At 38.8% G+C, this 24058-nt stretch overlaps 3 protein-coding genes and 2 long non-coding RNA genes across 6 annotated transcripts in view; 3 read left to right on the forward strand and 2 right to left on the reverse strand.

The window, feature by feature from the left end:
- Positions 1-4762: 4762 nt before the first annotated feature.
- Positions 4763-13168, reverse strand: LOC146695240 (cytochrome P450 3A30-like). Its single transcript, XM_085477194.1, has 14 exons — positions 13033-13168; positions 11968-12144; positions 11754-11847; positions 11552-11604; positions 11216-11315; positions 10534-10650; positions 9363-9448; positions 9131-9273; positions 8909-9033; positions 8400-8484; positions 8013-8173; positions 7689-7915; positions 5349-5511; positions 4763-5259 (listed from the first exon to the last, which is right to left on the reverse strand). The coding sequence occupies exons 1-14, from the start codon at positions 13062-13064 to the stop codon at positions 5185-5187; spliced, it is 1638 nt and encodes a 545-aa protein (XP_085333320.1). The 5' UTR covers positions 13065-13168; the 3' UTR covers positions 4763-5184.
- On the forward strand, positions 9701-10338 carry LOC146695241 (uncharacterized). The gene is made up of 2 exons (XR_014923544.1): positions 9701-9917; positions 10163-10338. It is a non-coding gene; the product is annotated as an uncharacterized LOC146695241 (long non-coding RNA).
- Positions 12507-14923, forward strand: mrpl57 (mitochondrial ribosomal protein L57). 2 transcript variants are annotated; one of them, XM_085477197.1, is made up of 2 exons: positions 12507-12670; positions 14337-14923. In XM_085477197.1, exon 2 carries the CDS (start codon positions 14352-14354, stop codon positions 14661-14663), a length of 312 nt encoding a protein of 103 aa, XP_085333323.1. In that variant the 5' UTR covers positions 12507-12670; positions 14337-14351; the 3' UTR covers positions 14664-14923. The 2 variants fall into 2 exon arrangements, with proteins under 2 accessions (XP_085333323.1, XP_085333324.1); XM_085477198.1 differs by lacking the exon at positions 12507-12670 and adding an exon at positions 12750-12829.
- Positions 14924-17273: 2350 nt separating this feature from the next.
- Positions 17274-24058, forward strand: part of kcnh1a (potassium voltage-gated channel, subfamily H (eag-related), member 1a) — a 64865-nt gene continuing 58080 nt past the window's right edge. Inside the window, exon 1 of the mRNA XM_085477201.1 lies at positions 17274-17482. Within this exon, the coding sequence (XP_085333327.1) occupies positions 17410-17482 (73 nt within the window). The 5' untranslated portion in view covers positions 17274-17409. The remainder of the gene's footprint in view (positions 17483-24058) is intronic.
- On the reverse strand, positions 18847-21523 carry LOC146695244 (uncharacterized). The gene is made up of 4 exons (XR_014923545.1): positions 20995-21523; positions 20466-20618; positions 20017-20104; positions 18847-19428 (listed from the first exon to the last, which is right to left on the reverse strand). It is a non-coding gene; the product is annotated as an uncharacterized LOC146695244 (long non-coding RNA).

The raw sequence follows: 24058 nt of genomic DNA on the forward strand, positions 1-24058 counted from the left end.
GTAACACTGGGTTTATTACACACACACATCATTTGAGTATAAAGGTTTCAGTTTCTTTTCAGTTGTATGAAAATCAGATTTCAGGCAAATTCTTCTCTGTAATATTATTTGTGAGGTTTATTTTCACAAATCAAAAAAGATCATTAACTTTATGTGCGAGAAAAGCTTGGGAATGTTAGGCAGCTGAATAGTGTAGTGGTAAAACTATGCACTTTTGCACCGATAGTCACAAGTTTGATTCCCACCAGGTATCCAGCAAGGGTCCTGGCTTGCATTTAAGAATTCAATCAAAAGATCTCAAAGACAGGATTCAAATTTATCTTGTGACTCTTTGGTGTGTCTCTGTTCAGAGACTAAAGAATTGACTAGAAAACACCTGAACCTGTATAAATATTAGGTTATGTTAGACACTCCACACTGAGGGCATCTTTTCGTTTAATAGCATCAGTAAACTTTATGAGTACTGTTTCTTTATTTTTCTGTGATGACTGATGAAAGGCTTGAGCTGGGTCTGACACAGAAAACGTTTCCTCCAGTCTTCCAAGTAGCATTGTGCTTACTTAGATTTTTGAGGATAAATTCAGTTTCGTGGAGCAGTATTGGTGAACTTTATGGTTTCCTTTTTGTCTACAACTGTGAAATTGATTTTCCCACCACTTTATAAATCATGCTCAATTACTTTGGACCCTTAGGTGGACACATTAAAACAGACTAAAAAATGCTTCTGGTGACAACGTGCAAAGAATAATGTCATTAAAGGTTTGCTCACACCTGAAGGTGAGGGCTGGAGGATGACTGGATGGCTAGAATGAAAACCAGCAGTGTTCCCTGGGCTGCAGAGACACTGTGGTTAAGGCTGTTTTGTGCTACACCAATTAAAAAGGTGGAAAATGGCAGAAACTTCCTGCTGTTTTCCTATTTCAGTGTCCTGCACACTGATATAAACACAGGAGCAACCTCTCCAGATTATCTTCTTATATTACTGTCAGTTACACTTTAACCCATCATGTAGCGTCTGCAGGCTCTATGCCATGTATGCAGACAAGATGAAAGTGTTTATGCTCACTGTCTCACCTTTGCTGCTGATAATTTCTCATTGGGGCGGGTAAATCAACCTGGTGTTAGTAGCTCCATTTAAGGGCAAATGCTTTCTAGGGCACAGTTTATTTAGTTACAACCTACTGCAATATTTCCTTAAAAGGTTGTGATAATCAGGTCACCTGCTGGCTCTTCCCCTAGATACTATTGGCACCGATGACTGATTGTGTAATACAAAAGTGTGTTACCAATGGGTCTTAAAAAGCAAACTTTATAATGCAAACACACGCACCCAAACACATCCAAGAATAGTTTATATATAAACTATTCTTGGATGTGAGCTCAAGAACTGTATACAGTTCTTGAGCTCACCTTTATACTTCATAGCTTCAGGTGGTTTTCAGACAACTACATCAGCCAACTCAATTATTGTGCTGTATTCACGTTGCCAAGTTTAAGGTATAAAAATTAAATTACCAAAGATAACTCTAAGTTCATTTTGTTTTTTATCCTTTTATGCCTTCAAATTATCACCATCATCATTATTTTTGTACATTTAATTTGTCAGAGTAGAAAATAGATCACATACAATTTTCACTTGAGTGACATTTTCACTTCATTTGCAAGTTATAATTTTAGATTAGGGAACTTCATTAATTGAAAATCTCAAAAAAAGTGACTTCCGCTATTACTGTTAGTTATATATGTGACTCTGTTTATGTTGCATGACTGTTTGATTGTTTGGATAAATTAATTAAATGTTTATGATTGATTTTACTCCATTAATATAACTAATGACTCCTCCTGTCTGGAAGCAGAGGACTTATTCAAGATCTAAAACAATAGTACTACATTACGGGAAACGTGCTTATTCGTAGTCTTGCAAGTTACAAGAGAAGATACAACTCTTGTACTCATGGACTTATAAACTTATAAAGTCCTGTTAAAAACAGAAGCACTGAAGTTCAGGTTTAGGATTTTGTTCTGGAATTTGGTAAAAATAAATAAATAAATAAAATAAAAAGATTCAGTACATCAAGTACAAATTTATAATTCAAGTGTTTGGATTTGACGACATATTGTAAGATTTCCTTTTGATATAATCAGCAGTGGACAGCTGTCAACGTTTAAAACAAATTATCAGTAGAAGCTGGTTGGCAGCTGTTGACGCTAGGTGGAGACAGATACCATCAATCAGTAGCGGTTCTTGATACGGGTGACACGGGCGGTTGCCCGGGGCGGCATCACGGGCATCGGCAAAAAAATAAAATAAAATTGCTCGAACTCATGCTGCCCCAACATCATGCCAGCGCATATTGGGAATGGCATAGGCACCGATCGGTTTTCTATCGCCCATTTTCTGGGAGTAAGGGTGCCCTCCGTTTGCGAGGCGCGCTTGCTGCTTGCGGCTCAGGGAGGAGAGGGCGGGGCGGCGGGGTATTCTCTGGCTGGCTGGAGCAGCATCTAATAACCAACTCGCAAAATAAAACAAAATAAAAACAAACCAACAAACACGAAAACACCAGACATTATGATACAGACTTATAATTCGAAAAAACATAATTTAATATGTTTTTTCAAAGTTCTATACGCGAAAAGTGAGCGCGAGAGTGCGTCTGCTTGCTGCTGAAGTCAAAGCAAACTTTATTGTCATCTCCGCTACATACAGTACAGTACAGTATCTAGAGAGACGAGGCTCCAGTTACAGCAGTGCAAGTAAACAAACAATATACACTCAACAAAAATATAAACGCAACACCTTTGTTACTGCTCCCATTCCCCATGGGATGGACGTAGAGACCTAAAATCCATTCCAGATACACAATATAACCATCCCTCCCAAACAGTGGTCACAAATCAGTCCAAATGTGTGGTAGTGGGCACATCTGCTATATTGAGATAATCCATCCCACCTCACAGGTGTGCCACATCAGGATGCTGATCTGACATCATGAGTAGTGCACAGGTGTACCTCAGACTGCCCACAACAAAAGGCCACCCTGGAATGTGCAGTTTTGTCTCACAGCAAAATGCCACAGATGCCACAAGCAATGAGGGAGCGTGCAATTGGCATGCTGACAGCAGGAATGTCAACCAGATCTGTCGCCCGTGCATTGAATGTTCATTTCTCAACCATAAGCCGTCTCCACAGGCGTTTCAGAGAATATGGCAGCACATCCAACCGGCCTCACAACCGCAGACCTCGTGTAACCACACCAGCCCAGGACCTCCACATCCAGCTGGTTCACCTCCAAGATCGTCTGAGACCAGCCACCCAGACAGCTGCTGGAACAATTGGTTTGCACAACCAAACAATTTCTGCACAAACTGTCAGAAACCGTCTCAGGGACGCTCAACTGCATGCCCGTCGTCCTCATCGGGGTCTTGACCTGACTCCAGCTCGTCGCCGTAACAGACTTGTGTGGGCAAATGCTCACATTCGATGGCGTCTGGCACGTTGGAGAGGTGTGCGCTTCACGGATGAATCATGGTTCACATTGTTCAGGGCAGATGGCAGCTGAGAATGTCCCAGTTCTTGCATGGCCAGCATACTCACCGGACATGTCACCCATTGAGCATGTTCGGGATGTGCTTGACCGGCGTATACGACAGCGTGTACCAGTTCCCACGAATATCCAACAACCTCGCACAGCCATTGAAGTGGAGTGGACCAACATTCCACAGGCCACAATTGACAATCTGATAGACTCCATGCGACGATGTGTTGCACTGCATGAGGCAAATGGTGGTCACACCAGATCCTGACCGGTTCTGGGTCCCCAGACCCCCAATAGCGCAAAAAACTGCACATTCCAGGGTGGCCTTTTGTTGTGGGCAGTCTGAGGTACACCTGTGCACTACTCATGATGTCAGATCAGCATCCTGATGTGGCACACCTGTGAGGTGGGATGGATTATCTCAATATAGCAGATGTGCCCACTACCACACATTTGGACTGATTTGTGACCACTGTTTGGGAGGGATGGTTATATTGTGTATCTGGAATTAATTTTAGGTCTCTACGTCCATCCCATGGGGAATGGGAGCAGTAACAAAGGTGTTGCGTTTATATTTTTGTTGAGTGTATATAGGAAGAGTAAGAAAATAAATATACACTTTAGGACCAGGGGTAAAGGGATCAATAACAATTTAAAATTTATAATTTACAGTTTGATAATTTAAAGTCTCACACACAACCCGTCGAAAGGGGAGGGGGCCGGCTGCTTCCAAATAGAGCATATTTCAATCGTAATGCTGTAAATCCAAGCCCATTATGTAATCATGATTTGAATCCTGGGTTGTGTGAAATCCCAGAAATAAACCCTAGACAAATCGAATCTGTGAACTAAGGTGTAGGTCTGTTAGGTTATGTTGTGGTGATCCTTGTGTTGGGGGATGGGTGTTCATACTGGAGTGCAAAATTAAAACCAATGGAAGATGGACAAGAAAAGTTCAAAGCCATCAGGTGCTCAGTTTATAAAAATGAGAAAAGAGGAGGAGAAACGAGCAAAAGATACAGGTAAGCAGATGTGTCATTGGATAATGGCAGGCCATCCTGAAACAATCAGAGGGAGTGTTCGCCCAGGGCGCTAAATAGGCTAGGACCGCCACTGCCACCAATAATAAGCTACATGCATCAGGGAGATGTGTGTTCACTGCCAGGAGCTTATTTCATGGCCCTGACAGTCTCAAGACAGACTTTCACAAGACTCTGAATTTCTAGTTGTAACTGTATTTATTGCATCACGAAGCTCATACATGAACAGACACCAATTTCTACCAAACTGACACAAAAAAAGAAACCAAACAAGGAAGAAATGTGACCCATAAAGCAGAAGTGTCAAAAGATAATATGCATGTTTGCACTTTTCAGAAGTCACAAGTCCAAGAATGTCATCAAGAAATTCATGCAATTAACTATAAAAGGAGAAATAGCAAAGGTAGATGTGTTTTTTGAACACAGAAAAGTCAGATTAAACATTCAACACAGTAAAAAAAGGGAATTAAAATACATTTGATTCATCAAAATAGCAGCTGAAAAAAGAAATTACATGAACAATGTCATTCCTGGCAGCAGTTCCCTCACGTTAAAGCAAAAGCATAAAATAACATGTTTGATGGGATTTGAAGATGTTCCCTCTTAGATTACTGATTTCTGGGAACAATCTTGAGTTTTACAGGCTGAACTGGCTGAAACTTCCAGTCAAACTGAAGTGGAATCTAAAGAAGAGAAAAGAAATGGATGTAACATCAGGGACAGGACAAAAAAGTAGCATCATAGTCTGAATGTGGAGGAGTGTTGCTCTTACCATGGTCTCTTTGCACGTTTCCAAAGTGTACTTCTGCAAGAGACGGACAATAATCATCTTCATGACGAGGAGGGCGTAGCGCATCCCAACGCAGTTACGAGGGCCAAGTCCAAACGGCATGTACGCATATGGGTTCACCTCCTCTCCGCTGTCTTTACTGAACCTGCAGATACAGATCAAATAAGCCTTTAAAATCATGGAGTTACTACGTAAAAGGAAAAGGCTCTGCATGCTGTTACAGAGGATGCAGTTAATCTAGCTACTCGAAACAGTAGCAAAAAATCCTCTGTTGAATTCTTTTTTTTTTTTTACATTAATTTCAGGTGTAGTATTCAGTAAGAATATTTGTAGTTTTAACTTCAGTGCTCTAACACAAAAACAAATACTGTTAACCCTCTACAGCACAGCGTGGCCCCTGGACTACAGAAAGTTTTTGGGTGTCTATAATGAGATAAGATTCGGCGTCTCCTAAATCACATCCTGATGAAGCTTTAACACAGTCTTAAGACACCACTGGATAAGTCTCTGGCTATCCTTGACTAAAAGTAAAGGGACCTAAAACTTTTCATGAAGTCTGCTCGAGAGGATCTGTCAGGATAAATGGGATGAATGGCCCAAAATCCATGTGTGGAACCTGCTGCCAAAGGGACTGTTGCAAACTATCCAATTAAGAGAACCTGAGTGTTACAAATGAGAGATTCAAGTTTTTGATTTTCATTAAATTTTCAAAAATGTCAAAATGTCAACACTTCATTACTTGAAATATTAAGAATAAACTGATGGGAACTATAATTTGTATATATTTAAATAGAAGGAATTATGCAAATACACAGAAATCTAAAAAAGATGAAAAGAAATTGAATCTTTTTATAAATGTATTTAAAATAAATCTATAACTAATTTCGATACAGCCTTGCTTTGTCTTGTTGTGATGATTGTGTAGATGTCTTTGAGTCACTTCTTGTCAGCAAACCCAACGGTATTTCAGCATTTATGTCAGATTTGTTTGTAAGGTTTGCAAAGACAAAGTGATATGAGTGGCTTTTGACTTTTTTGACTTTTCCAGTGCTTTCAACACCATCAGGCCGACCCTCCTGGGTGATAAGTTAGCAGCGATGCAGGTGGATGCTTCTCTGGTGTCCTGGATTGTTGATTACCTGACAGGAAGACCACAATATGTACGTCTCCCACAGTGTGTGTCTGACAAGGTGATCAGCAACACAGGGGCACCACAGGGGACTGTCCTCTCCCCCTTCCTCTTCACCCTCTACACCACAGACTTCAGCCACTGCACAGAGACCTGCCATCTTCAGAAGTTTTCTGATGACTCTGCGGTGGTTGGATGCATCAGCAGGGATGATGAGACAGAGTACCGGGCTGTGGTCGACTCCTTTGTCACGTGGTGTGAGCAGAATCATCTGCAGCTCAACGTGGCAAAGACCAAGGAACTGATCGTGGACTTCAGGAAGACCAGGAAACACTTGACCCCTGTTTCAATCCAGGGGGTCAGTGTTGACATTGTGGAGGACTATAAATACCTTGGAGTACACATTGACAATAAACTGGACTGGGCTAAAAACACCACAGCACTTTACAGGAAGGGCCAGAGTCGTCTCTATTTTTTGAGGCGACTGAGGTCCTTCAACATCTGCCAGAAAATGCTGAGGATTTTCTATGAGTCTGTGGTGGCCAGTGCGATCCTCTATGCTGTTGCATGCTGGGGGAGCAGGCTGAGGGTCGCAGATGCCAACAGACTTAATAAACTAATCCGTAAGGCCAGCAATGTTGTGGGGATGGAGCTGGACTCCCTCAAGGTGGTGTCGGAGAGGCGGATGCTGTCCAAGATAAAGACAATGTTGGATAACACCTCCCACCCACTCCATGACATGCTGGTCAGTCACAGGAGCACGTTCAGTGAGAGACTGAGATTACCGAAAAGCACCACTGAACGACACAGGAAATCATTCCTGCCTGTGGCCATCTCCCTGTACAACGCATCCACTTAACACACTGTTTGCTGCTACAACTACACATGTTTCTTTTTCAGCTATTTATTTATGAGTGACTTATGTATGTATGTATGTATGTATGTATGTATGTATGTATGTATGTATGTATGTATGTATGTATGTATTACTATTCTTAGTTAGTGTATTGTCTGTCTTGTCTTAATGTTGGTTTATAATGGAGCACTGTAACAAAAAATAATTTCCCCCAGGGATCAATAAAGTATTCTGATTCTGATTAGTCTATAGAAATAAACCTTGTAAAGCACCCTTTCTTTAGTAATAGTTTCCAAGATTTAACCAAGATTGGTTCTTGATAAGATTGCAGATTTACCTCTCTGGTCTGAAAAGCTCAGGTGAGTTCCAGTAGCGTGGGTCTTTGTGCAACAGCCACACAGGAATCCCAATTACAGTTCCTTCAGGGATGGTGAGGCCATGCACCTGCACAGTTTTTTTGCATGTCCTGTCGAGCCGAGGGCCAGTGGGAATCAAACGCAACGACTCGAGTATAACATGGTCCAGGTATTGCAGGTCGGTCAGCTCCTCATAAGAAATGGGTGCCTAGGCAAAATATGAAAACACACAATCACAAAAAAGGAAAATGTGATAAGACTGTCTGCTACGGTAACAAGACAAATTATGTGAGAAATTACTGTACATCTTTCTTCAGGTTAGCATCGATTTCTTTGTGTAAGGTCTGCAACGCATCAGGGTTGGTGGCCAGATTATAAAGCATGTATGTAAGAGTGGTACTGGTGGTCTCATAGCCTCCCAAGATGAAGACCAAGGCCTGGGAAAGGATCTCATGTTCAGTCAAACCTATCAAAAAGAGAAAAATCCTTGTCAGTTTCAGAATCATATTCAAAGCTAGTGTATTCCTAATGTAATAACTGACTGGTATTGGTTAAACACTGATTTAAAGTCCAACCTTCCTGGTGTACATTTTTGATACTCATAGCCAGCCTGGCTGTCTCTAAATATTTGCAGGGATGTTATAGGGATATAATATCCCTGTTTATGGATTACCTCTCTGGTAAAAACATACCTTTATTTGGCTGTTCTTCATCATTCTTATACTCCTTTTTTGGGATCTCACTCTGAATTAACACCTGCAGGAAGTCTGCTCGGGCCTAGACCAAAAAGACAACATTCAGTGTCAGCAACAAATGCAAACTTGCTCAAAGTCTATTGACTCAAATATGGGTGACTGAAAGACAACAGCAGAAGAAAATTGCAAATATCTGCAATATGGGTAGACTGTATGTAAAAGATGAACACAGTTTTCAATTGTTGACCAGCTAATAGTCAGGTTATTAAACCTGTGGAAAAAAAACACATTTCTCATCTTTAGTTTTGTTTTTTTAATACAAATTAAAATAAACCAGAACAAAAATTTGTAGATAAAGGGTAGGCAGCTCATTTCCTGTTTTCAAGCTAATATAATGATCTTGATTGCTGCACTTCACAGACATTAATCTTTAAATATAATGTAACAAAATAGAAAGCCTTTGATTTTGTGAAATGTTGAACTTCTTTTATAAATGTTATTCTTACAGATTCATCTTCACGATGCTGGGTTTTAAATCTCTTAATGATGTTGTAGAAAAAGTCAATGCTGTCTTTGGGCATGATTTCAATCTTCAGGAGCTCCAGCAGATGTTTACCAAAGGGAAAAATCACTGAAAGGAGACAAAAGAGCAGTTGAACAAAAATTAAAAACCTAGCAATACTATATGAGCAAATGGAGTTTGAATAAGGGTCAAAAGGAGGTCATACTTAGGAAAAGAATAGGCCAAAATTTGAAGTTAAGGACCTTCTGGACCTGCACATTCACAGGATCATTTGGATTGTTTATGGAGTCTGTCTCCACACTGAAAGAAGCACTGGTCACAGTGTCTAAACTGTAAGGAGCCACAAACCTATGAGAATTGGAAAAGACAAGTCAGAGCATTATTTACTATAGGATGAACAATGCAATATGCTGGCATATTAAAGATTAACAACATACTGTTTGACATTGATGGGTTCATCCAAATTCGTTTCCTCAAGTTTAGCAACAAGTCGGTCTGCATAGCGAGCAACAAGGGGATAAACCTTAACAAGGAGATAAAGTAGGAGAATTATATTATTTATGTTTTGTTTGGAATGCATGTCAGTCGGTTTACAGAGACAAAAAAAAAATATGTAGATACTATATACATCGGGCCCCTTTGGAGGTGGGGTGCCCCCGGCCTCTCGGCCTGGGGCTCGGTCACTCAGGCGCAGCTGGGGGCCGGCGGAGCTCACGGGCGCGTCACTGCAACTCCCCCTGACTTCTGCTCCGCGGCTGCTGGGCGAGCCCTCATCTGGGACTCTCCTCAGCTCTTACTGGAACAGTGGCGCGGCTGCCCCTCTGTTGGTCTTCCATGGTCTCTTGTGTTCTGGGGGCCTCTGGATGTCTGGAGTTTTGATCTCCTCCATACCCGCTTCACACCCTGGAGGACGGGGCTGTGGCCCCCCCACACTCCCTAGCAGATCATTACATGGAGAAACCTTTGGAATGCAAGCATGCTGATCCACACAGGTATGCACACATGGGTATTCACAGACGCGGACTAAAGCTTTCTTGGCTGCTGCCTCAAAGCACACTGTGCGCTGTCTATCTTGCGTGCTGCACAATATCGTTTATTATTTAGTAAATATTGATATCTATGACTAGCTAGTTTATTGTGATGGTGCTTTGTTTTCTCTATTATTATGTTGCTCTTTGTTGTTTGCTGTCTCCTCTGTTTGTTTTTTTTGTTTGTTTTTGTTTTTTTCTCCACACAGGTGACCCAGGAGTTCTTTTTTTTTTTCTCTCTCTCTTCCCCCCCCTTCTCACCGTCTCTTCTCCCCTTTGGTTTTCTTTCTTTCTCTCCCCCTCTTTCTCTCATTCATTCCCCCTGTCCTATTTATTAAAAAAAAAAAAAAAAAAAATGACAAAGGATGAACTGAAGCTCTGCCATCACGTAATGTCGCATACTGCTGTTTCTGATGTCATTTTAAAAAAAAAGAAAAAAAAAAAAAAGATACTATATACATCAATGTAACTAACGATGTTGGACCAGAAAGACAGAACTTTTCATAAGACATGAGAGAGAATTTCCTTAAGACAGATTAACAAAATTGGAGTTACAACATAACTGATACATTATATCAACCTGTTTCAGTCTTCCACTGGTGAAGCATGGGGACACGGTGTTCCGAATTCTTTTCCACCTCTCGTCTTTGACTACTGAAACTGCATCATCCAGAGGTCCATTCATAAAACCAGAATCCTGTGAAAATTAAATTACACTTAAAGCTTAAATTTAGCTTCCTCCAGCATCTCCATGTCCAACATCAACTTATGAACTTTGCTGAGATAATGTAATGCAACTGTAATGTCTTTACACCTTTATCTCTAGGTTGACTCTATGGTGTGCATATTATTATTATACATAGAAGAAAGTAAAAAAAAATATTTTAAAATGTACATATAGAATACATATGGAAATGTATATTGTAATTTTTTTGTCAAATATATAATTATACAACAAGCTGCAACTTATCTTAATTTAGCACAAAGATTAATAACAAACTAGAATAACAAGCACATCTGTTATGTCTGTAATGCTGTTTTTTAATATGTGCATAAGTGAGTACAAATGACAAATTTGAAGAAAAAAAAATACATTTCCCATGTTTCATTAGTACCCACCCGGCAAAACCAGGCAGGTTGTCAGGCAGTCAAACTATTCCTGCTACTGAATGACGGCTAAATTAACACATTCATGCAAATAAACCCACAAAGGTCCCTTTGCGTAGGTTTCACTTTGCTATGTGATACAAAGGGTCTCTTACCCTGCGGTTGGTAAACACAGTGTAGCACTCCTTCACAGTGACAGTTTTAATAATCTCAGGGTCAGCCACCATTAAAACCGGTGTTCTTGCATCGTACAACCTGCAAAAAGGAGGCATCTAGTCATTTGAGTTAACATTTTGGATCTTCATGCTTCAACCAAAAGAGATTTGCACTTTTTTAAAACTATTTCAGGTCCAAAGGAGGAACACCTTCATAAAAACAGGAAATATTCCCAATCTTAGTCACGCACAGCTTATTTAAAAGACACGTAAGTGCAGCTAAGTGTACTTGGATACATGAGTTGAAAACATCTTTCACATGAAGCAACAACTCACCCCCAGATGTCCCCATACTTCGCATGGCACTCTTGGTCAAAAGCAAGAATTCCCTACAAGAAGATGCAGGAAACTGTGTTTTAGAATAGAATGTATGCATTCAAATTAAATAGAGAAGACAGGTACTCATTGTCAGTCATCAGTCAGCTCCTTTTTACTGTAAGGTGAGGTGTATTACTATGTTGGTGTTTGGTTTCCTTACCTTTTTGAAGCCAAGTCCTGTTCCAACAAAAGGGAGAGGCGATGGTCCAGGTATCCCCAGCTTTTTGAAAAAACGATATGGCCAAATTCCATACCTGTGTTACAAAAAAAGAAGAAAAGCTGAGATCGATATGACATCAGTTATTATAAACAAATAACTATCACAACTAATAACAAAGCTTGACACCCATTTGTTTCCTTCGCAGAATACTCACAGCAAAAGCAGGGTAAACACGATCGCCAGCAACGTCCAAGTGGTTGGTGAAAATAATGTGAAAAACATTTTAGACTTTCTTCCTGAAAGCGCTGGAAAAGGAACTGAGGAAACGCGCTGGGAGCCTGATCTTAAAGCCACTCCATGATGGGAGGAGACTGACAAATTATCAGCGAGGCTGTAAAAAAAAAAAAAAGAAAAGAAAAAAAGAGGTCATTGGTGGGTCAGTTAGCTTTAGTCACCACCTCTGACTCAGCGGGTTTTCCAGGATATCAAACAAAAACTTTGATCAGAAAAAAAGGTTTATATGAATTGCAGTATTTAAATTCACAATAAACAAACAACTTAAATAAAGTAGCAGTTTTTTTTTAACGCTCAGATGCGTAAATTTGCAATGACACGACCTGATAAACAATTTAAATTTCAGAGTATGATACTTTTTTCTAATAATTTCCTAATTACACATTTATAAATAGTTTTAAGCCTTTCTTTAAAAACAAAGAAACAAACGCGTATTTCGGAAGACTTTTGGGCCTTTTTAGGCCCCATAGTTTGCCCGGAAATACAACCAATGACCCGGGAAGTTAGCTGCGGATGCTAGTTATGCGGCTTGTTTTCTGCCTTTTTTGTTCTTTGTATTATAATCAAATAGAGTGAACCTGTCTTCTGGTCAGAGATTCGGCTGCTTTTAACGCAGTTAGAAGGTAAGTTAAAGATTAGATGCGTGGTTTCCCATTGTGTGCTTGCTGTGACTCTGAAATGATCCGTTTTTAAACTGTCCTTGTTCTGCAACGTGAAGCACGGTTGACATTAGCTTTCGTTTAGAGCTTCCATTTACAGCTTTGCATTTAAACCACGCTGAGGTATTTGCTTGTTCCATATTTTTAAATATTTTCCCACCTTTATAACAAAAAGGTTAGACTCTTAATACATTTTATGAATTTTTTCTTTTTATAACGGTTTCTGTGTTAAGGGCATTTACTTGTCGGGCGTCAAGGTTGTTTTTAGTTGATGAATCACATACAGCTTAATCTGACCTCAGTAAAACCGTTGGATAAAAACTTACCTTTTATAAATGTTTGATAGTATAATTAACATTTGATATTGGTTCACGAAGCAGATAATTTAGGGGGCAAATGTAGGTTTTGCTAGAAATTTGTCCCATGCCACTCTATTCATGCACATCACCAGGCTCCTCATTTTGCATTATAACCCTAGTTGTTTCCTGTTATATCATATATAATATATTTTATATCCGAGTATCACTACACAATTAACATGACCCCCAAAATTGTATTTATTCTTATTGTATTCTAATTTTTGCCTCATAACTTTTGCACTGTCCACTTCCTGCTGTGACAAAACAAATTTCCCACGTGTGGGACTAATAAAGGTTATCTTATCTTATCGTATCTTATCTTAAAAATGTACTTTAAGGATGTCATTGCAATATTTATAGTGAATGTTGGAATAAATGAATGATTCAGATGTAAGTCAGATTTATTTTAATTAGCAAGAGGATTAGTATAGGATATTCATAGTGTGCATATTTTATTTATTTATTTATTTTTAATAACTCGCCATTAGTTATAATATTTTGGAGTGCAGTGTAAACATTCCTAAGTCTAGGTAGCTACTCTGTTCTTTCCGTTTGGCCTTTTTAAAAGGAAAATCTGAATGCAGCATGAAGCATGATGGCTTGAATCTGGTCTTTTTATGTTTCATCATTTGCAGCATTTTTTTTCTTTTTTTACGGGCTGTGGCTCAGGAGGTAGAGTGGGTTGTCTACCAATCGGAAGGCTGGTGGCTTAATCTCTGGCTCTAGTCTGCATGCCGAAGTATCCTTGGGCAAGATACTGAACGCTGAATTGCTCCTGACGCATACTGAGTGTGGCTGTTAGATTAAAGTAAAAAAATAAAGTTTCCCCTAAAATGAAGTTTTATTGGTGAAATAGTGAAGTTTCTCAGTGTACAGTTGGATTCATAGCAGTATGTAGTTAGCATTATGGGAATTGTTTATTGTATGCTTTTTTTCTTTTCTTTTTTTTTTAACAAAACTTGAAAATCCAAACGTCTTAGTAAACTGGTTTGTCAAGCAATTGCCAGTCTGTCCCAACCTTCATTGGATTTAATGGCAGTATATATAACCTGACAGCTTTCCCTCAATGTACTTTTTATTTTTAGCCCTTTCTCAAAAGAAATCATTTTTCATTTAAAATGTTCAAGTTTGTAATCACTTTGTCTTTTGGTTATTTTCTGCCAGTTTTGAATGTGTCTCTGAAGCCCCGCTATATTTTCACCAAAGCCCTTTTGCTGTCATAAATTGTCACCACAGCAGTCCCTAATTTCAGCTGTTTTTGTCTTTCACAGAAATAATTTGCCATCATGTTCCTCACCCTCACCCTTCTGCGAAAAGGTATTCCTGGAAAGCAGTGGATCGGAAAGTATCGACGGCCTCGACAGATTACTTGGCAAATGAAACGCAACACACTGAAGCAGCTGGAGCGCGAAGCTGAGAACGAGTACTGGATCAGCCGGCCGTACATGACCCAGGAACAGGAGTACGGGCATGCAGCAGAACGCAGAGCCCAGAACTGGCTCAAGCTCAAGGAGGCCAGCTTTGCGAATTTTCCTGAACACAAACGCATCACAGATCACCTGAGTCATCTGAGAATCACTAAGAACTGGTCAAGTTAACGTGTGAAGTGACATGCAAAGACTGTGTTTATAGTATAACAATCTAAAACAGTTAATTTGTCCAAAGAAGCCCTGTTTTTGTTTATTATGGCTTATTATTACTGATTTGCTTATTGTCAACTGAGAAGCCACCTTGAAGTGTTCCCAAAAGACCGTTCTCACTCTCTCTGTTCGCAGATGTTTTGGGTTCGGCTGAAAATGTGACTGGCATTCTTCCTTTCGATGTAGCTTTCTTTGGATAAAATTCTCTTCAAAAGCCACGTTTTATCTGTGCGTCCTTAATTAAGAGCTTAACAACAAAATACACTTTTAAGTTCAGCCTCCCCACTGGTTACAAAAGCTCTTTAACTGAATGAGCTGCACAAGTATATTCCATGAGGAAAACTGAGAAATTATATCGATTATCTGGGGCATTTAGGGCGCAATTATGTAACTTTAACAAACAATTGAACACATTTTAATTTGTTGTGACTGTAAAGCCTTTTTGACCCTTTGAAGTTTTATAAGAGTGGGAAGAATATTTTTTTTAAATCTAAAGGAAATGCTTTGGTTCTATTCACTGATCCTTTTAAGGAATTGTGTTTGTAGGTAATGAGCCTTGTTATTTTATCTACTGCTCTGTAGTCTTGTGATAAGATATGCTTTATGATTCCTGCTATTGCCACAAATCTAAGGCTCTCCAGAGACTCTGGATTATTGGCCCTCATGAAAACTCAGATGCAGCACAACACTGTTGTCTAACAGTGGTTATTGCCATCACATATCAGTAATATTGACAGAACCAATACGTATCTGGAGGAAGAACCTTTTAAGGACATGAAGGAAGGTGTGACCCAAACACAAACTCAAATTACATGCCCTTAAATGGAAACACAGACCTGAGGCAAATTTATCTGTAGTTTACTTTAAGACATCATTCAGTATTTCCAAGCAATAAAGCAGACAATGCATAACACATGCTGTATTGGCCGTGGATATAAGAAATAATTCACTGTATAGTATAAACACTTTTGTTAAAATTCTTTTTTTACAATGAGGGTTTAAAGAAGTGTCACAAACAATAGTATGAGATGCTGATATAGTTTGTGTTCTACATAAATCTGTGTTTTAGTTAATTGATAGCACTAAAGAAGATACTGTCAGTGAGAGCACAACCAATCTGCACACACGCAGCATTACACTGTTGTCTGATAACAGTTATTGCTTTTATGTAATAATTCATAATTATATCACCAGACAGGTGGAAAAGCCAGCAGGTGACCTGATTATTATCCTTTTAAGGAAAGACTGGAGTAAGTTGTGACCAAATAAAAAAAAAAGAAAGAAAGAAAAGCAAACACTGACTCAGAAATCATCTGCCCTTAAATGGAGCCATCAGGCTCATGTACCCACCCCAATGAGGGTTTATCGTCAATGATGTCCACATGGTGAGCATAAACACTTTGATTTTGTGTGCATAATGCCTGCAGATGCTACATGAGGGGTTAAAGTGTAACTGGCAATAATATAAGAAGATAATGTGCTCTGGTTGCTCCTGTCTTTCTATCAGTGTGTGCAGGACAGTGAAATAGCAAAACAGCAGGAAGATTCTGCCATTTTCCACCTTTTTAATTGGTGTAGCACAAAACAGCGGTAACCAGAGCTTCTCTGCAGCGCAGGCTGGTTGCTGGTTTCCATAGTAGCCATCCAGTCTGATTTAGACTTGCAACAACAGGCGAGCCCAAACTGTGAGGACAGAAAACCTGAAGCCCTCACCTGCAAACCATTCATGACGTCATTCTTTCCACCTAAACTGTTTTAATTTCGATGGAAATGTCACTGCAGGATTTGTTTTCTTAGCCTGTCTTAGTGTGGCCAACTACGAGTCCGAAATAATTGAGCAAGATTTATGAGGCGATGAAAAAAATGTTCTAGAAAGAGCTCACGGCAGTAAACAAAGAGGAAACCACAAAGTTCAGCATTACTTTTCCTACAAATTAACTGACCAGAATTCTCCTGGGGAGATTTTAGGAAGGTTTTTTCTTAATTTAATAACACCTGCAAACTTATAAGAGAGATTAAACCTCACTGTTTGAGATTTGACTTTTACATCTAAAACCAAAAAAACTGAGGGTCTTTTAAGAAGATTTGCCCTAATTCCCATGGTCTATTGTTGTAGTCTTTGTAAGATTTTGTGTCTATTAATGTATATTTTATGTTAGTTGGGGGGTGGTGTCTGTTTGGAGGTCATTTTCAGTTCTTTGAGGTTATTTTTGAGTCCCTTTGCAGTTGCCTTGGCCTCTGTGTGGATATTTAATTTATTTTCCAAAGAGAAATATGACTTCAAAACGTCTGTCCTAGAGGTTCCATTTCGCCTTTGGCCATCAGAGTTGTGCTTGTTGGGTTCTTTCATTTGCTAATCCCCGCGTGACTTAAACGCTCTTAGTTCCACTACTGCAGTTTGTTGAGAGCAGGAGCCACTGCGAACTTTCAGTGTACGCATAATTATGTCCAGCAGATGGAGCTCCAGGTCCTGTTAGTAACACCAGTCAATAACAGCCAACCCAGAGTCTCTCCTCTCCTCTCCTGGATGATGAGGTGCGTAAGAGGCGCCAACGCACCACACCGGGCTTGGGAGGTAGCTAATGAGCACACCAGACAGCCAGCCTCTGTCCAAGAAATCCGCTCAGAGCCTGAGACACCATGAAAACAAACTGCAGATTGCGGAGTAACGATTCACCTGCAGACGACTGAGTGAAGCGGCAGGATGGCGGGGGGTCGGAGGGGACTTGTGGCCCCTCAGAATACTTTTTTGGAGAATATTGTCAGACGGTCGAACGGTAAGGATGATGCGATTTAAACATTAAAAATGAACTCTACTTTGTTTTGGAAAGCTAGACATAATAAATGCCTCGACACAGTCAACTAGTCTAATTAACTAAATAACGAGGAGGGCTAATTAATTAAGAATCCTTTATTGAGATTTTTTTAAAGTAACATTTTTGTGATCTTTTTACCAGGAGGGGAAAAACTACTGGGTGTTAAACATTCTGATTAATGTTTCTAGTAGGACTGTCAATATCTCACTCATGTATTTAGAGTAAGCATATTCATCTTTAAAATTATTTCATTTTTTCACTTTCACTTTTTCACTGTGTGCATTACAAGCATTAAATGTACTACTGATTACATAAGACCATTGGAAATGTCCAAGGAAAGACTGTATGGCTCAGAAATGTCTGGCATGATACACTGAAAAAAATATGTTGTTGGATTTACTTAATTCAATGGTGGACATTTGTTGCACACAGATGTTTTGCTTTGGCAGCAACTTAAACAATTGAGTTAAATTAACACAATTTATTCATGTTCAATAAACTTGTGCAATTTGTGTTGATAAAATGTGACTTAAACATGTTTTGATGAAGTAATTTGAGCTCTTGAAATATTTTAATCCTTCACAATTTTCTCACTTTATCCCAACACCATTCAATAACTTTTACCCAATACTACTTGGTCACTTAAATACTACATGTTATCTTCAAATTACATTTTGCTATTATATTCTAGTATCAAATACACAATTTTTAAATGGAGGCCTTATAACAGATTATATTGTTCTCTTCCAAGATGGTTGCTGGCATCCACCAGTAACCTTTCAAAACAAAATGTCTAATTTCACTGCATTGACAGTAGGTAAAGAATTAAACTGACATTACTCCACTACTGAATCTATATAAATCAACAGTTAAATAATGTCAGTTCTTCCGTGTTCTCTGGAATCAATCACAGCAAAGAAATTAGACTCTTTCTTTTGAAAAATGTTGGGAAAGAACAAATCAAAACATTCTATTTAAGGCCTCTAACGTCAAGATTCAGTTAAACAACAATTATGACTAAACAATTTGAGGTAATGTTAGTTTCCATTAACATTAAATTAGGTTACTGAATTGGCAAACACCTTCCTATTAACATTACCCATTTTACCCCAATAACTAAAGAAATTAGCACTTGCAGGTCAAAACCTTTATTCAAGAGATGCAAAAATAACATTGATACAGTGACTGTCAAAAATTACGGCACTGATCATACTGTGACATCTTGGTTCAAAACAGCACACTTAGAAATATTCAACGTTCTTTACTTCAACTGAATGAAACTGAAAATACCATTTCACACGACCCATATGGGATATTTAGACTGTATAACTGTTCGCGCTACATCTCTTCACTAGTAAAAGAAAGAAAAAATACAAAGAGAAATTTAAAAATGCTGCCAAACAGACAAACAGAACTTGTACAGAGCAAAAGGAAAAACAAACAACAACAAAAAACGGCTCGTCCTCATGGCAGTTGCAGAGTATATAAAAATGAACCCTGTGATCCGTTCCTGGAATTGAGCTTCAAAAATGCAGCAGAACAAGTGTGAGATTTAAATGTCCTCTCACCTAGAGCTGGTCACCTCACATGCATAACAGTGAGCTTCGTTGCAGGAGCAGTTTTGTCTTAGTTGTGAGCTTTTCTTGAGAGCTGAGTTGCATCCAACTCCATTACCACCCTTTGAATCACCTCAAAAGTGTAGCAGAGTTGTGATGGGTAACTCATGTTGAAGGAATAAAAAAGGTCCAAACAGCATGGCTACTGCAAAGGTCACGTTATCCAGATCTTGAAGAACTACTATACCCTCGATGATGATGCCAACATCAGAAAAGTCATTGCCTGGCACATCTCTGGAGACAGATGTTCATTGTGGTTTTCTCAATCTGTGCAGTGGCCTCAGTCAAGTCCTGGTTAAACACAAAACATTTCTTTAAGATTCCTTTTTAAACTCATCTCTTTTGAATCTACCAGTTCTAATGTTAGAGTAATTTAAACCAATGCAAGCAACATAGTAAATAGCTATAGCCAAAGAGTGGCCTGCCATGCTGCCATTCATGGTCTAACAGAGTTTCTAAGAGAGGGTGAAAAACATAATTTCAAATGCTTTACATTAGTTTTTCTTAGAAAGACACCGGCCCATCAGAAATCCAGGTTTTGTCACTCAGAAGATGTTAGAATTTAGACTTTCAGCCCCACAATTTGGTTAGCTGTTGGTCTTTTTTTTTTTTCAAACAAAAGCTAATGTAAATATTGGTGGGATTTTCCTTTGTTCACTAGAATGACAAATTTAAAGTTTTTTCACACTGATGTGACCCCTAATACAGGGGTGGGGATGGGGCCTCAAGGGCCGGCGGCTGAGTTCACTACCAGGCCTCATGTGAACTTCAAATTATTAAAGAGGACTACTGGTCCTAACTGGTCCAATGAGGATCAAGTGGATAACTAAATGCATTTTTAAATGTTGCAAAGCCACAATCTACTCATAAAACACTCACCATGAACTCCTGCACCAAGATGTTGCAATTGTCTTTCACACAGATGCGGAGCACTTTGATGAGACTCCCTTTGAGCATTAATGTCATCCTAAAGTATTATAACAAAGAAAACAGAGATTTGTGAACTTTTCAGTAGCACAGAAGAAAATGATCCCAGACCAAAACTTAAACCAGTCAACATGCAACACCAGCATCTACAAAGCAATATCAAAAGTTCCTGTTTGACATCAACTTTATGGATATATAGTTTCCAGAACATTTATTTTTTTAAAAAGATCAATTTTTCTCAGTGGGCCAGTAAATGCATGACGAAAATTATGGCATCCTTTCGGTGGAATCAGTACTCACAGGTAATAGTTGACTGTTTCAATGGATGCAGCATAAAAATCTTTTACTGACCTAATGCAATACATATACACTTTGTAGTTAAAGAATTTTAAAGTTCTTACTGTCATCATGGCAGCTACATCCTTTAGCTTTGTGCCCTGTTCCCCCGATCACTTTGCAAACACTTTCAGCAGACTGTCAGAGAGAAACTCAGCTCCGTCAGAAACCTTGACTGTAAAGGCATGGTTGGGATGCACTGGAATGCTGCATTTCATCTGAAATGACATAAAATTATTTTGAAATAACAGCAGGCACTGTGCTTGGTTAATAATCAGTAATGTTTTGTTGAATAAAAACTGTGTTTCCAGATCTTATGGGATTAAAAAAATCCAAAGATGTTTATTTCTGATTTGCAACCCAAGAACCCACAAGTTACAACCTCATTTTAGTTCAAGTGTGCATTAATGTGAGTCCAGTAATCACCTTTCTGACAATACATACAGGTATAAGTTAAACCTATGGCAGATTTTGGATTTCTCAGTTGTATTAATAGGGTGGTCTATTTGAGTATGCATGCACCTAATAATTATAAAAAACCTATTATAATTAAGTTACAGAAACCTTAAGCGAAAATAGAATATACTTTCTTACCATAACACCTTGAACCCACAATCCATCAGCTGACTCCTGGTGAAATGCAGAATAGATGTGGTCTCTCAATGTGCATCAACAAAAACAAAAACAAAAACAAAAGGACAGCAGGTGAGGGCAGGAGGGGTAGGGATGTAAGCTAGCATAATACCGCTGATGATATTAGCTAAAGCTGTTCAATGTCCAAAATCTCACTAACACCACGGTGCAGTAAATACACAATGTAACTGAAGAGTCAGTTGACAAATCTATTCACACAGAAAACCAAATTATGTTATGAGTGCCTCGTAATTAGGTTTAATGTGATATTACGGCTCTTGTGCCAAAGACAAATTCAAATGAAAAAGCGCCAATTCTTTGATAACAGATAAAACAGCAAATAAGCTAACGGCTCTTTTTTAGCATGTTACATGGCGGCACTTTAGACGTTTAACTACATTTGGCTGAAATATGGTAAATATTAATTCAAAAAATCAAGACATACCAAAAAACGTAGAGTTGGCTGCTCGACTCGACTGAGATGGATGCATTTTTTAAACCACGATCCAAAGCCCACGAGATGAAATCACGCGTGGTTTCACGAGATTTAACGTTGCTATCTTATTGACTTACTTCACCTGAACATGATATGAACAATTTAATACACCCTTTCTGCATATCATGTAGTTTTTACACTATATAGTTACATTTATCTTTAAAACATGAGGCAATTGTGTTAAATACATGCAAGATGCTTACATAAATCCAAGAGATGGCCAGTCCCTTTTTTTCAGTGTACTTATTTCTACAGTTTTCACATAAATAGATTATCAGTATAATATAGAGAGTGAAAAGTCCTGCTTTTGATAGCATTCACTTTAATTTCCCTTTAAGTTACAGGTCAGTTTGAAATTTAGCTGTTGGGATTTTATTATCAACATCTGAGGCATTATTATTTATTAAACTAAATCTAAAAATGTATCCAAAAGTAGTTGACATTTGTCCAAACATAATCCTAATAGTTATTTTTATCATGTTCACTTTTCTTCATGGAGTCTGGAAAGCCTTGCACCATGTTGTAACTGGTGCTATGAATCAGTTAATAAAGAGGATTTAGGCTTTCTGTTATACCATTTTGAGTTACATTTCACTGAAAGAAAACACACAGACCAGACTTCTCAGGAAAAACATGAACTAAAATTAAGATTCTTTCTTTTTTAAACTTATAGAGACAAGTGGGATTTGTTAAGCCAACTGTTCTGGCTTCAGTAAAAACACAGAAAGTAGCTTTTCTGTGTTTTTTTTAGATCCAACAGGACGTGACAGCACGGACTGGAGAGTTGACAGCTAGCTGTGACAGAGAACCACCTGCGTTTGTTGCCTCTGTCATGAGACACATTTTGGGAAAATTACTGGATACGTACTATCTTTATGTTTTTGTTTTTGTTTTTTTTTTAAATAGGGGTTCACACATGTGAAACCACCATGTTTCTGTGCATGAACTCTCCGCCTCACTGTCAGTCTGCTCCTGCTGCACATATCTACATTTAAATGTGTTATGACAAACAGGGAGCAGCCTGCTCAGAGACAGTGACAGCATCTCTTCACAGTGAGGCTGGCTTTACAGCGTGATGTCTGGATTCCTAAGCTGTATAATATATTTAAGAAAATCCACCCGTTAAAAACAAAAGCAGATACATATGTTTTTCTTATGACCTTAGGCAGCCCATGATGGATTAGTGAGCGGTAAATCTCTCCCAAGCTTGAAACAAAGGAGCCGAGACTATAATCTGCTGGATGCCACTGAGACAGTGGTGGGTGGGCATTCGCAAACAATGAAATATTCCTTTTATGTACCAGTCATTCATTTTTAAATAGCTAGCTTTGTGCTATATTTTGACGACAGTGTTCAAGACAACTTTTTGATTTTCGTGCTCAGCAGTTCACCACCTACTTTGACTTTTAAATTATGCAGATATCTTCTCTTCTCTCACTATACTTACACTCCCCATTTAATAAACCTGTCAAACATTTTTCTCAGCACTTGTCTTAAAAGGAAACGAACAGTCACAAAGAACAGCACTGATGGCTCAATTACACATGTCAGTAACTTAAAAAGGTACATATTATGCTCATTTCCACCTCTGTATTTTTATTCTGGGATTCCACTAGATTAGCTTTGCATGTCTCAAAGTTTAAAAAACGTCTTCGATATACCTGTTTTATATGTTGCCCCTGAGTTCGTCCTCTTGTCCAAAACAATCCCTAGATTTCTTTACTAAAGTCTATTTTCCTCTGATTGGCTGACATCTCGAAGCCTGCCGAGGGGCAGCATTGAGAGTTCTACGTGCTGCCCCTGTAGAAGACGACTGTATAGAAACATCACATGGAAAAAAACAGACTGAAGCCTGAGATTCTGGCTCATAGAGATTAGAGATCATTGTTTGAAACTTTTTCTCCCAAAATTTGGTTCATAGTAACAACCTGCATACGTCTGTTTACTTGTCTTTTCAAATGACAGTATACTAACAAAAAAATATAAGATAGGCATGGTTGAAGAAACAGCTGAAACAACGTCAGATTACATTGATATTAGTGTTATATTTGATACTGTAATATAAACTTACCTTGTCTTTTGTAGAACATAGTCATGTTAGCTATACAATTTATTTTGTATTTATGTTTTTCTGTAGCAGTGTTGTAGAAGAGTGTATGTAGTCCAGGCATTTTAAGAGCACTGAGCAACACTGATAATGTTACACTATATTTGCAACTCATCCAGTTATGTGCAAATGCAATGCTGGCATTACTTTAGGTGCTTTTACGGTTGGTCCCACATAAAATAGGGTAAAGCACAACAGGTCGCTTTTATTTGTTTCGAGTAAAGGTGCCACAAAAGTGTCCTGGAAACCTCGAAAACTGTTACAATGCATCTCAGAAATCAGTATAATTATAACCAATCAACAAAAACAGAATGCTACCAGTTCAGGCCCAGCTGATGATCAGCTGTTAGAATGATTATTCAGCTGCTGAAACAGCTGCTGTTGTTTATGGTAGTGCACTGTCAGGTTATGCAGTTGCCATT

The sequence above is a fragment of the Copadichromis virginalis genome, linkage group LG13, assembly GCF_057382275.1.
Source record: "Copadichromis virginalis isolate Kocher_CV1m ecotype Utaka linkage group LG13, C_Virginalis_male_GT1.1, whole genome shotgun sequence".
Classification (NCBI taxonomy): domain Eukaryota; kingdom Metazoa; phylum Chordata; class Actinopteri; order Cichliformes; family Cichlidae; genus Copadichromis; species Copadichromis virginalis.